The 15,042-nt window shown below is 34.9% G+C and overlaps 1 protein-coding gene across 2 annotated transcripts in view; it reads left to right on the forward strand.

The window, feature by feature from the left end:
* The window catches only part of LOC150101569 (uncharacterized), a 288,212-nt gene that overhangs the window by 247,150 nt on the left and 26,020 nt on the right, over positions 1 to 15,042 (forward strand). For both annotated transcript variants that reach the window (XM_090400919.1, XM_090400920.1), the window contains exon 19: positions 14,556 to 14,711. In XM_090400919.1, coding sequence (XP_090257045.1) covers positions 14,556 to 14,711 — 156 coding nt within the window. The remainder of the gene's footprint in view (positions 1 to 14,555; positions 14,712 to 15,042) is intronic.

Genomic DNA, 15,042 nt, shown 5'->3' on the forward strand with positions numbered 1-15,042 from the left:
TAAAACTGTTCAAACGACTCTTGATAACTTTATTTGATAAAAAATTGCAGTAACTAACGTAGGTACAAGCATTTATCAAACATTTCCTTTGCATTCATTTTTTATCTTTCCTAAAAGAGTACTGTATAAAACGAATTATTAATACAGTAATCAATCATGGACGAATTGTAATTTTTACCATTGATTATTATATTTGATTAAAGCAATTTTGGTTTACGCGGTAACATCGAGGGATTAATTAATCACATTAATCAAGGGATACCTGTATATATATATTTTTTTCCTTAATATATATATATATATACATTTAAATTAATTCTTTTTTTTTTTTCTTAATAATGATTTCATGCGTTAATGATGCACAGCCAAAAATTGTCACGTACCCCCCCCCCCTGAAGACCTTTCACGTGCCCCTGGGGGTACGCGTACCACACTTTGAGAAACACTGTGCTGGGTTGTGATGATTAATAAGGAGTGTAAAGAAAAGAAGCATCGAAAGAAGAAAGAATATTGTCAGGAGATATTAATTTATGTGCCTAAGCTTATCAGTGTGCTTAATCATAAGTGTTGAATATTTTAATAATGGTTTTTCTAATTTGATATGGGGGACTGGTGTTTTATATGAAATTATAGGATAACCAACTTTGTGGATTTTTACTTGCCCAAAAATAGTGGGGATTTAATTTGTTTTAATGGTGTATTTATTTATTTTGTCTTCTCTCTTGAGCTGATGTAGGAGTTTTTCAATTTCAATAATGTTGGGGGTGGGGTTTATTGCAATTTTGTTTCTGTTAATCATAATTTTTTTATGATAATCATTTTGTCAATAATACAGTGGTGTCTCCTTTATCTGCTTTACTGATAATAATATTAAGATATTTGTAAAATTTTTTCTAACCTATAAGAGATGGGGGGAGGAGGAGATTTGGTTTTTGGAAGAAAAAAAAAATTGTTGGGGGTCATTTTCTAGTTTTGTTTGCGTGTCTGAATAATGTATTCTTTTTTTAAGGAAATTTTTAGGAGGAATAGTGAAGTTTAATCCTTTAAGACCTCAATTTCATCCTCAGTAATAAATTTATAATTGAACCAAATGCTCTATTTTTTCAGCATAGGTATAATGGAAATGAAAGTAGGGGATGGATATGATGCATTCTATTATATAGGAATTACTCTAATTAATGATTGCATCTGGTTAGAAAAATTTTGCCATTCTTTGGGACTCAAAAGTTGTTTTAAGTGATTATTGTTTCTGTGGTTGTAGTTATATGCAATGCTTTTGTTTTGGAGATGATATGCAATACTATGACATGCTGGCACCTTTATTAATGGTGACATACAGATGTGATATCTTTTTATTTTCAACTTTTTTTGCTAACAAAGAGTGTGTACTGACACCTATTGTTTTACAGAAAAAAATAAATGCTTGTTTTATGGGGAATCTAGAGGTGTGATAGCAAATTTTATTGTTACTGGGGGTTGATTTATTAACATGCAAAGACCATGGATCCACCATTCATTCTTTAAAATAAGTCATGTTTAATCAAACATTACCAAGATTGAAATTTACCCATACCACAATATTTACATCAAAATACAAACGAAAGCACATTAGCAATATCAACAAAACTCCCGTCACTGAAATATCAGTACCACACAATTAAAACACGCTCTTGGAAACTGAGGTTCCCATTGCTTTCCAAGAAAATGAAATTGGTGCTTAGAATCTTTAGCAATAAGAACCAATATCAATATGCGATAAACATGCAAAGACCCTATCTAATCTCACCCATGAGGGTGAGATTAGATAGGGTCTTCAAAGAGATAAACTCTTCTTTACTCTTGAAACAGCCTAACTCCAACTGAGATCTTTTCATTTAGTGAACCATGTGGCAAGCTTGTTAGTATTTAGTCTTTATGTCATGACGAATCTACTGAAATGGGCAGCACAATGTCGTTTAATCTGCCAGCTGGTCATGTTTTTACTACAGTTTGTTAGTTCATAATTTATTAAAAATAAAAATAAAAATAATTAATTTTCTCTAAATCTATTGCCTTTTAATTTTTTTTATGGCTTATTACTTTGTTTGGTATAATTTTATTCGTGTGTTTAGTTTTTACCTCCCACATTGTTTTCCAATCTCACATTATTGGCTTAATTTTAAATTCTGCAATGAACATAACCATCATCCTGATCTTCAAATTATCTAGGTATGCCTGATTTGTTACTCTTTGTAATTCAAAATTTTTGAATTAATAAATACTCCATTAATCTTAAACCTGCAGGTTAGTAGGGGGGGGGGAGTTGCATTACTATAAAGCTTAACTTATTTGTTTAATATCTGAGATTAAGATCTACATGAAACTTGCTTTTCTGAATATTTCAGATATTGCCTATTAGCATTGTTGAATTTTTGCTTCAGTTTGCATCAATTCAGTTCACACTGCAGATGACAGTGATTCTTGAGCAGAAATTTTATATTAAATAATTTTTCCTGATGATATCAATTATCCATTGTTTATTCTTTTTAAAATAATTATTCATCTTTCTGATTTAATTTCATGTGCAACAGTTTAAATAGAATTATTAGAAGACTTCTTGCTATAATAAAGGAGGGAAAAACTTTATTTTCCTTAGAAGAAAAACTGCAGTTATATATCTTCCACCAAGATTCTTATTTGAAGAGAGACTGGAGTTTCCCTTTAAATAAGGTTATGTTTTGTCCACAGTCTCTCTTCAAATAAGAATCTTGGTAAAAGATATATATAACTGCAGTTTTTCTTCTAAGGAAAATAAAGTTTTTCCCTCCTTTATTATAGCAAGAAGTCTGAATATAAATGGATAACTGAAAAAATTCATTATTTGGAAACAAGAATCCTAAAAGCCATCATTCTTGGCAATTTTATTGGATATTTAGTGAAGAAAGTAAAATAGTCATAGCAGGATATACTAATGCATTTGCTGAAACTTCATTTTGTATGGTAATAAATCTGCATGCTTAAATTCCTTCTGCAGATTCATTACCTTCATTTTTTTAAATTTCTTTCTTATGATGGATAAGAAACTGATACTCTTCAGAATTATGAATTTTCATGTTTCCTTGAATGAAAAAACAACTATAAGAAATGTGCCTAGTTTTTTTTTGGTTCAGTGTGAATATGGTGCACAGTGTGCACCATATTCACATAGTTTTGGTTTCAACTTAGGACTATTCAGTATATATGAAAATCGTGGTAAGTATAAATACAGATTTTAAAATCTTCCAAAATCCCTTAACCACTATTTTTTTCTTTAAAACATTTTCTTCTTTAGTCTCTTTTCATGCATTGCTGCATATAGACCTCCCTCTTAAACAGTATCCACCGTTTCATGTTAAACCTATGGAGATCATCCCTCTATCTTGTTCTTTGGTGACCTTTTCTTCTTTGGCATCCACTCAGTCTTAATTTTGTCCACCTTTTGTCTGGCAGTCTACTAATATGACCAGTCCATCTCCATTTACATGCTTTACAACACTTCACAATATCTTCTACTTTGGTTTGGTCATCTCTCTAATTCTAGTATTTCTTATTCTGTCCCTTTTTTATTATATGGTGCATTCTTCCCTCTAAGATTCTTTGAGCCATATGCAACCTCTCTTTGTGTTTTTTTGCCCATCTCCCACCTCCATATATATAAACACTGGAATAATGCGTATGTTAAAGTGCTTTCTTTTGGACCATATAGGTAATTCTCATAACAGACAATCTTTATACATCCAAAATGCTTTGTATCCTTGTGTGATTTTTCTACTTATTTCTTTATCTTGTTTTTCCTTAAAACTAACTAACTGAACAAAGTAAATATAGCCCTTCACAATTTTAATATGATTATCTTTACACCTTTCCTGGAGAAAATGAGATGCCTGCCTGGTTGGTCGATCCATTCTCCAGCCAAAAGGTTGCAGGTTCGAATCCTGCTGTGGGCATGGATGTTTGTGATTGTCTGTGAAAATGCCAGTGGTGGTGGTGGTGGACAGTTGATGGCATTGGTGTAGATGATGTGGTTTGCTGTAGTTGGTAAATTGAGTGGTGGAGACGGAGAGTTGTGGAGTGGGTGTCCTCCCTCGATAATAATAATCGATTGGTTTTAGTTAAATTAATATTTAAACTTTTTTTTTCCTGTTTTATGTATCAAGTTCATTTAGCATTTCCTCAGTTTCATCTTTAATTTTTGCTAAAATAATGTCATCTGCAAAACATAAGCAATTGAGGTTTTTTTCATCTATGCTAATTCCATAGTTTTCCCCATGAGATGTTTTAAAGACTTCTTCTAATGTAGTAGAAAACAATTTGGGTAATATTGGATCTCCTTGTCTTACTCCTCTTCCAATACCAAATTCCTTTCTCTGATGTTCTAGCTTTATACTGGCTGTTGAATGGCTTGTTGTTTTAAACTCTTTTTATTTCTAAATGATACAGATAATCAAAGGCTTTTTCAACCTGCAAGTATATTATATATATATATATATATATATATATATATATATATATATATATATATATATATATACAAGCAAATGTACTTTTCTGAACACAGTTATCATGTTTGGTTACAGTAAGCCAAAATCATGATAACCGTGCATTTAGGTACAGGGCTCAACAATTTTCTTTCTTTTTTTTAAGTTAAGCCCATACATGAGAGGTTGTTTGATCAACCAATAGTTTGTTAGTGCCATGTATACTTAGCGAGTTAAGAAAAGAGAAACTTGTTTACGTTTGATTTGAAGGCCTATATATTGTACTCCTTGGGAAACACCTGGGGGGGGGGCTGTTCTATAATACAGCAGTATCAGGAATGGAGGAGGAGGAATTATTGATGCTATTTCATATTAACATTTGCAGTGGAAATATTTATAGAACACACAATGCTCTGTGCTTGGGCCATTGTTGTTTAATTTGTACATAAATGATATAGGAAATGGCTTAAAGAGAGATATTCAGTTGTTTGCTGATGATGCAAAGTTGGGCAGCGCAATAAAAAATCAAGCTGATGTTGAGAGTTTGCGGATGATTTAAATAAGCTGGCAAAATGGGCAAAAGGTAATGGATGTCAGATCAATGTGGAAAAGTGTAAAGTTATGCATTTTGGGATTAAAAGATTACCAGCTGTGTACTAGATTGATGAGGCTAGGGACTTAGTGGTGTTGGTGGATAGGGAGATGAAGTTCAGGGGACACATTGCTAAGGTGTCCAAGATTGCACATAGGAATACTTGGTTATTGAGAAATACACTAACATCCAGAGATAAAGAAGTTATTATTCCTCCTTTATAAAGTGTTGATACTTCCACATTTGGATTATTGTGCTCAGGTCTGGTCACCTGGATTCCATGGAAATGAGGAGGTTGTGGAGAGGGTTCAGAGGAGAGTGACTAAGTTGGTGAGTGATGTAAAAAATGCTCCCTACATTGATAGATTGAGAGCTTGGGGATTGCAGAGGTTGGTTGATAGGTGGAGAAGAGGGGATATGATAGAAACATTTAAATTACTAAAAGATTTTTATAAGATTGATGCAGGGGAAATGTTTCAGCTGTGTGATAGTGATGGAAGAACAAGAAGTCATCCCTGGAAATTAAGGAAAAGTGTGGTTAACAAGGGTGTGAGAACGAGGTTTTTCACCTGGAAGGTGGTGAATGAGTGGAATGCATTACCTTACTCAGTTGTGAGTTCTTCGTCTGTAAATGAATTCAAGAAGTGATATGATAGATATTGTTTTGATACTTTGGGTCTCCTGCAATGAGTCTACTGACTGCATGGAGATACCGATAATAATAATATTTTGCATAAAGCAAATGCCTGTGTGGAAGTGAATGGAGTGAGTTAGTAAGATATGAGTTATTAATTATTCTGATAGCCTTCCTGTATTAAGTCAAGTATTTTTAGGGAACTCCTAGTGACCCCCACTCCCAGATGTGAGAGCAGTATTCAATAGCTGGGTGGATTTGTAATTTAATGTAAGTTCATTTTGACTCTTCAGTTAAACAACCTTGACTACATTTGAGTTTATCATGTATTTCAGATCTAAAGTTTATATTTGAAATGCATTTGAAAAGGTGTGCCAAGGCTTAGTTAGGATATAGTAGTTAAGAATAGTGTGGGGAATGTGTTTCCATACCAGTAAGGATTGCTTGGTGATACATTTGGATGCATATGCTTGTGTTGAAGACCAAGAACCAACAATTTGAAACAGCTGTCAGGCCAGTAAAACTTAATTTAAGCTAATAAAAGACAAACATATTGGCTCCTGGCAGAGCTCATGTCTTTTGGATAGTGAATACCAATGCTAAAGGTCGTATTCTGATAAGTTCCCTGGTAAATTTCAAAACTTTTAAGTTTCTTTCTATATTTTCTTATAAAATATATGGATGAATCCATAATATACTCCATTTTAATATCTTACTTATGCCAAATTGAAAGCTTTCAGCTCAGAACTTTAGCAAATATTAACTTTTTAATTTTCTTCTTAGTGTATTAGCAGAGCAACTTTCTCTTCACATATCATAGAATCTTGAATTCAACAGCATATGGTTTATGCTGTTGAATTCAAGAATTGATTGACACTGGGTGGGTCACATAAGGGTTTATAACTGGCAGAAGACTTCCTTATAACCTATAAGAAATGCAAAGAACTGACTAAGCCTCTAATGCAGTGTCCAGTCCTCATCTTTCCATTGTGTGTCTACCTTTACTAGAAATCAGTTTGGATACTGAACAAGTGCTGATAATTTAAGACTTAGCCCAAAAAATTGTATTCTGTATTTGACAGAAACTACATATACATTGCATTACATTACATTACAGTGCTAAATCAAGTATTATAACAGTGGGCATTGTCTTGTTGTATAAGTAATGTTAGTCTTCAGATTGGTTCAAGATACAGTGATGAAAAGGGGGTTTGAAATGATTAATGTCAACCATTTAATGTTGGACAGAATAAGAATGAATATCCCATTGAAAACAAAAATGTGTTCTAAAGTTTTGAAAAGTGTTGAAATCAAACAGCTCTCAAATGTGAACAGTAGAATTATTATTACAGCATCCTTCTTGGAGGCAGCAGACTCTTTTGTGGGAGGCTTCCTTAACCAGCAATATATCTATCACATTGAACCTTAAACTTGTTAAACTCATTTATGCTCCCCGATTCACAATGCATTCATTCTGGAAACGCATTTCACTTACCCCGCTGCCACCACCACTCTCCATGCAAAAAATTGTACTTTCCTTCTCACTTTCCACTCTTTTTATAATCTTCTCTGTATTCTGATCTTTATTTTCTTATCATATCATATTTATCATATCACCTCTTTTCCTCCTCTCCACCAGATTGCAAAATACAATACCCCAACCTCTCTGCATAACCAGCATTCCAGAGTCCTGATGTTGCCTTGGTCATTCATTTCTAGACCCTCTGCTTTGTTTGCACATCATAATGAAAACTAGGTGACCAAAATTCAGAGGACACATTATATTGAATCTTGAATCCCATTCACTTTTCTGAAGCTACCAGTAGAGATACAGTTATGTCTCTGCACTCCAAAGTGCAGCACTTTGCATTGATTAATATTAAAACTACAATCACACTCATTTGTTCAAGCTAAAAGTCTGTTGAAATCTTCCTGAAGGGAATTAACATCAACAACATTCATTATAATTCTCCCCATCTTTGCTTCACAGCAAACAACTGAATATTCCAGTGACTCTATGAAATATCATTAACATATAAGTTAAACAACAGGGGCCTAATAACAGAACCCTGATCTTTCAGCTTCATTTTCTGAGATGCTGCTCCATTGTTCACAACTTGCTAGTATCATTCAGAGACCCATCTTCCATTCCCATCATCTGCAGCTTGTACACCATCTTATTATGAGATAATAAGATGTTAAACTCATTTATGCTCCCCGATTCACAATGCATTCATTCTGGAAACGCATTTCACTTACCCCGCCGTCGGATTGCTTGGTGTCGCACTGATTAGATCGTCGGCTTGTCGAGAGCTCCTGAAAAGATTAGTAGTATTTTGTGTTAACATTAGATATTTTACTAGAATTTTAAGTAGTATTGTTTGCTTTTTGTTTCTTGGTGTGTCTGTGCAATTTTTGCGTGTTTTCTGTTATTTTAATTATTATTTTTAAGAAAAGATAGCGTACACATGGCACCGATAAAGAAAAAAATGGCGGCCAGGTCGCCATGCTTGTTTAAGAGTTTTGATGTAAACGAATTTATGCAATGTGCTGTCTGTGAGATGTATGCCTTGCGAAGAGCAGTGGGAGTCTGGTTAGAAAGTGATAGCGGAGTTAATATGTGTAGAAAGTGTAAAGAGAATGAGGACTTCAAGCGTGTTTCGTGTGTCGAGAGTGATATCGTTAACGATAATCAGAATGTAGAAAATGGCAGTGTGCTAGAGAATTGCGTGGTAGTGCCAGATAGGTGTGAGAGCGTCGCTGAAAGTGTAAATGAAGGTAGAAACACAGAAAGAATGGATGATTTGATCGATAATGAAAATGGTGAGATAAATGCGAGTAGCGAAATTGCCCGTTTGAATGGTGCGATACACAGAGCTAAAAGACAACTGGAGCGTATGGAAAAATGTGTGTTGAACATACCGACAAATAACCGGCGGAAGTCTGTGACGGCAAATAATAGAATGTTCGTAAACGTCAATAAAATGAAGGAGCGAGTGCTGTATGGGGATTCGCTATTAAGAGGCGTAATAATTGAGAGTTTAACGAAGTCGTACCAGCCGGGTGCAAACATAAAGGACGTCAGCGAATCTATTTGACTGCAAAAACAGAGGGTGAAAGAGATGATAATCGTGGCAGGAACGAATGATTTGAAAAAGGACAAAATGGAAATGATAGAGGATGTGAAGGAGTTGTTTGAGGTAGCAAAAGAGAAGAGTGAGAGAGTTAGGATGGTGAGTATCTTACCGCGGTATGACAGCGAAGTGTTTAGAAGGAGGGCCATAATTGCCAATGACTTTATGCGTGGGTTATGCATGGAGAGTGGTGTGGAATGAGTTTGATGGGCGAAAGGACTTATATAAGATGTAAGATGGATGGGTTACATTTGAATGGAGTTGGTGTACGGAGACTTGAAAGAGTGTTGATGAATGATGTGGAAGTGGATGTACAGACTCAGGGAAACTAGATTTATTAAGAGGGGGGGGAGTAGATATGCAGACTTTAGGGGGGCAGTTAAGTGTATGAATGGGTATATTATGCCCGAGCGAGTACAACGGACAACAAATCAGAATGGGATAGTTAGTATAAGGCATCAAAGTAGGGATGGGACAAATGGGCTTCTGCGATTCATGTACACTAATGCCAGGAGTATTAGGAACAAGAAGGAAGAGTTTTTGGCCATGGTTGGCACTTCCAGGCCACAGGTTGTCGGTTTTAGTGAAACTTGGCTGACAAGATGATAAAGCTAGTGGGATTGAATGCGACGGGTATAGCGTGTTCAGGAGTGACAGGGTGAATAAAAAGGGGGGAGGAGTGTTATTGATGATAGCTGATGAGCTTCAGCCAAGGAGTATAGAAGTTGAGCTGCAGGATGGGGAAAAAAGCACATTTGAGGCTGTTTGGTGTGAGATAGAATCTAGCAGAACAAAATATACAATTGGGTGCTGCTATAGACCGGGTGATGGAGTGGATGGCGGGGATAGTATGCATAAGCAAATAGAAGAAATGAGTGGAAGGAGGGTAATCATTATGGGTGATTTCAATTATGGTAACATTGACTGGAAAGAGGAGAGGGCACATGGGAGGAAGGAATTGGGTTTTATGCGGTTATTAAGGGACAACTATCTACGGCAACATGTATTGGAAAATACCAGGGTGCAGAGAGTGCTGGACCTAGTAATTGCAACTGAGAATGTGGCTGTAACGAACATGACCATGTTGCCACCAATTGGTGAGAGTGACCATAAGGTCATGACTTGGGAGATGGCTAAAGGAGCCGAATTTACAATTAAGACAGGGTACATATGGAATTACCGGGCTGGTAAGTATGACAAGCTTAGGTGTGTGCTTGGCTCAATGCCATGGCATGTAAAACTGCAAGGGCTGGATGTTGATAGTGCATGGGAGGTGGTTAAGAACTGTTTGCAGGAGGCAATGGTTGACTGTATACCAAGAGTCCGAATAATAAATCAAGTAGGGGTTAAATGGATGAATAACACTATTAAGCTTGAGCTGCAAAAAAAGAAACAATTGTGGAGGGAATTTAAGGAGAAGGGTGACCATCAGGTGACAAGGGTGGTAAGAAAAGCAAAAGCAGATTACGAAAGGAAATTGGCCACGCAGGCTAAAGAGAATCTCAAACAGTTTTTTCAATAAATTTTAAAGATTGGTGGCAGTAAACTGCCACCAATCTTTTCACCCCAAAATGCATAACCTTACATTTTGCCACATTAAATTGACATCCATTCTCCTTAGCCCAGACCTCCAATCTATCCAAATCATCCTGCAAAATTTTGACGTCATCTGCATTCACTATTGCCCTACCCAACTTTGCATCATCTGCAAACAAATGAGCTGTTCCTCTCAGATCCTTTTCTATATCATTTATGAACAAATTAAACAGCAGTGGTCCAAGAACAGATCCTTGTGGCACACTACATTGTTGCCACCGTGCTCCAGGAAATTGATGCGGCACGAGATTTAGGAGTGTTGGTGGATAAGGAGTTGACATTTAGGGGACACATTGCAAGAGTGGTCAAATCAGCTCATCAAATCACTTGGTTGCTGAAGAATACGTAGACAAGCAGGTTATTGTTCCTCTGTATCGAGCCTTGATAAGACCCCATCTCGACTACTGTGCTCAGATTTGGTCACCTAGGTTTCTTCTTGATGGGGAGGAGGTGGAGAGGATCCAGAGGCGAGTGACCAAGATGATAGCAGGTCTGTGGAATGAACCGTATGAGAACAGGTTGAGGATTTGTGGGTTGCAAAAATTGGTTGATAGGCAGAGGAGGGGAGATATGATTGAGACATTCAAATTACAGAAGGGTTTCTATAAAATTAATTCAGAAGATATTTTTGAGAACAGGGCTGGTTGTGGGAGGACTAGGGGACATCCATGGAAACTGGGCAAAAGTGTGGTTAGTAAAGGTGTTAGAGCTGGGTTCTTTACTTTTAGAGTAGTGAATGAGTGGAATGCGCTCCCTGAGTCTGTGGTGGATGCTGTGACAGTGAATGAGTTTAAGGCGAGGTATGATAGATACTGTATGAATGTCGAATAGTTGTGATGAATATGATTTGGGGCCTTCCTCGATGAGTCTAATGACTCCCTGGAGTTGCCCGTAATAATAGTAATAATAATCTATAAGTCAATGAATATCACTCTATGTGAATCTCCTTTATCCAATACATTCATCACCTTAAAATGCAAGTAGATTGCTAAAAAAAATTTTTTTTTTTTTTTTAAATTACCTTTCACATACATACTGGCCATCATAGAGAGTCTCGTGTTCATCAACCCAATTCTGGATTCTGTTCCAAACCAGTTTCTCCAGTACCTTGACTACAGTTGCAGATATACTGATTAGTCTATGTATTTGTAGACTCACACTGTATATTATTTTGGAAAAAAATGAACAAGTTTGAAAACAATAACTGAACCTTAGAGTTCAAAATCTAAAGGAAGGATTGACTGGCCAGCCAGCACAGAGTTAAACAAAATTAGTTAATGAAAAGAAGAGATCTTATAAAGTTACTGGCTAGTAGATCAGCATGTACTCTTAGAGAATATACAGAATAATGAAGGAAAATTAGATTGTGGCTAAACTAAAGTCATGTGAATATTTTAGAACAAATAATGAAGATAAAATTATGAAAATAGCACAGTGTTTTAGAGGACATTAAATGTTAGATATGAAGTAGAGAGTACCACAAAAGAAATTGGTTTCTTATCCACATATTCCTTTTGTGATCCAGTCTTGTGAAACCAAGCATATTTCTTTCCATACTAAATTGTGTTGTTCTTAATTTCTGAATTTCCTTTTCATTTAGTGTCCATGTTACACAGCCATATGTCAATATAAGAAGAATAACATTGGTTAAAAACTTTTCTCTTCAAGTCTAATGGTAATTGGCTTTTGAATACTGAATGTAATTTTCCAAATGTTTGCACCCTAGCATCGTGCATCTTTTAATTTCATCCATGATAGTTTGTTCAATTGTCCTACATGTTCTGTTGTCCTAAGTATATGTAATGGTCTACTTGTTTAATTTCCTCATTATTGATTTTTATTATTTCTGGTTGTACATAGCTATTGAACATAACTTGGGTCTTCTTTAGGCCAGCTGTTTTGCTAGCAATTTGGAGTTCATGGATATGAGTCTGTAATTTATGCGCAGTTGAAGTAAAGATACTATGTCATATGCAAAGCATAAATGGCTTAAATATCTTCCATTTATCTTCAGCTCTTTCCCTTCCCAATCAAGAAGTTTGAATATTTCTTCTAGGCATGCTGTGAATAATTTTGGAGAGATTGTGTCACCCTGTCTTATACCTCCCTGTATTTTCACATTAGAGATGTTTCTATTAAAATGAATTGTTGCTGTGGCATTGGTGTATGCTGATTTGATGGTTCTGACATATGGCTCCTCCATATATATATATATATATATATATATATATAAGTGGTGTCACATGCCCATTTTGGTAGGGTGCGCTGTTGTGGCTTATGCAACCCATGCTACAAAATTCATCTCAGTTTGACCATATGATTGCATTTTTATCGATGTGTGAAAGTTTTAAGAGTGTATAACACATCGATGCTCATCTTGAAATTTCATTGGTCTAATGCAACCTCCTTCAACTACAATACTGTTGGCCATTGTAATTATGGACAAAAAAAGTTATACATTTATTGAAAATTATATATTAAAAACTTTTCTATATTATATATAAAAACTTGCCTACAACGTCAGCTAACACTTCACGCAAGCAAAACAGATGAAACTCAGAAAAAAAAAAGCAACTCATGACAACTGACAACATTCAATTGGATCGCTTGACACAATAACCAATCACAGCCTCTAGGTGCTGTTGTCTCTGAGTTCACCCTATCTCACCTTCTGAGTAGTTTTAAAACCACTAGAACACTAAGAATTTGACCTGCTGTGCCCTCTGTAATCTTTTCCAAGGGCTCAAAGGTGTATGTATTTTGAATGCATGCCCAGGCTATTAACGCAAATGTGATGCAATATTTATGCTTTGAAAAGTGAAGCATAGTATATTGTTTTAGAATAAGATTTCCCTGGGTTTTTTTGGACCAATAAATTTAATGATAAATTATGCCAACAAGTTTCACCAACTGGGCTGTTTGGCTTCTTCAGGGCATACAAACGGTAAAGACAACTCAGAGTCTCTAGCACATAGAACAAACTTATAAAATATAACAAAATTAAAAAGATGTGTAACATCATGCGCATGGAGCGTGTATTTCATTAGTTATTGTTTCATTAGGTATGCATGCTCTGTAGTTTGCAGCGAAATTAAATTCTGATAAATTTAATTTATCATTAAATCTATTGGTCCAAAAAAACCCAGTGTAATCTTCTAAAATTAATTAAGTTAGTGGCTAAAAAAATATACTCAATGATCATAGTATATTGTGTTTAATTTTATAAATCACACAAAGTCTGAAAGCAATTAGGGAAGTCGTTAACGGGAATAAGTGCAAAAATATAATAACAGTGATATTGCTATTTCGTGAATGAGCACCGCACACCAGAATATTCTCCCCTGATATATATATATATATATATCTTATGTATACATAAGTTGCAAATTGTTCATTAGAATTGAGTGATATACAGGAAGCTGATTTTATGTTAAGGTGTGTAAGGCAAGTTTGTATGCTATCTTCATTGTAATTTATAATCTATTTAGACTGCGTTATTAAGGAAAGTGGTATTAAACCTGATATTCAGAATAGGAAATAATAAGCTTAGTTCTTTACTCTCTGCAGATAATGCCATTCTCTCCAATAAATCTGCTACAAATCTTGAACCATCTTTAGATATATTAAATAATTGCTGTGACAAATTTGGTATGAAAAACAGTATTAAAAATAATACTTTATTACAATTGATGACTTCCCCAGAAGATCAGGGTAGCTATATATATGGGGATGTTCAAATCAGTTTTGAAATAATAATCACAGGGCTGGATTAGACCTCACAAATGATACTGGAGGAAAGTTGTGGTTCAGAAACTTAATCTTAAAGTTTAAATTAATTAAACTTTAACTTAATTAAAATCTTAATTATGTTAATGTCATGATATTTGATATACTCCACCAACAAATGATGATGACGAACTTAATTTCCTTTATTATTTAAAAATTTAAGATAATATATTATATAGTATTAAGTTGAGACTAGATTTTCAGGGAAAATATGTTCCTTTATCTACCAAAAATACAGTATTGTGTAGCTAAGTATTAATGTGGTGTTGATATTTTTTTTCAGATTTGCATATATAATATTTTATTTTATTTTTTAGATTCTTATGACTCCTCCGGTGCCAATACCAGTATGTTTTCTCCTCCTCATACTAGTGCTTCCAGTCATCAGATATCCTCATCCACACATCTTTCTGTAGAGGGCATTCCTCAGCAGTCTCCAAGGCCTTCCAGATTTAATTTCTATGTTCCTTTAGGTAATAACAAATGCTTTAGTAATATCAGAGTAAACTATACAGTTTAAATTTATTTATTTCAGCTTTTGTAATTTTTCTAAATATCATTCTTTCAAGTTTCTTTATTAATTCTTAGAACACATATACTGAGATCTACTTTATTACCTTATAGTAATGAGAATTTTGGTGATTATATTGTAATTGAAAAAGTTTTCTGATTTAGGAAGATTGGCAGAGATGCATTAATATTTATTTGTGTAGAATAGTCCTGTGATAGTAAATTAAAAACTATTGCTATTATTGCACAGGTACCTCCAGAGAATGAGACAGTTAGGGAGGTCCCTGTATGTCT

This window comes from Typopeltis vanoorti, chromosome 11, assembly GCF_054136105.1.
Source record: "Typopeltis vanoorti isolate ZY-2024b chromosome 11, IOZ_Tvanoo_1.0, whole genome shotgun sequence".
NCBI classification, from domain to species: domain Eukaryota; kingdom Metazoa; phylum Arthropoda; class Arachnida; order Uropygi; family Thelyphonidae; genus Typopeltis; species Typopeltis vanoorti.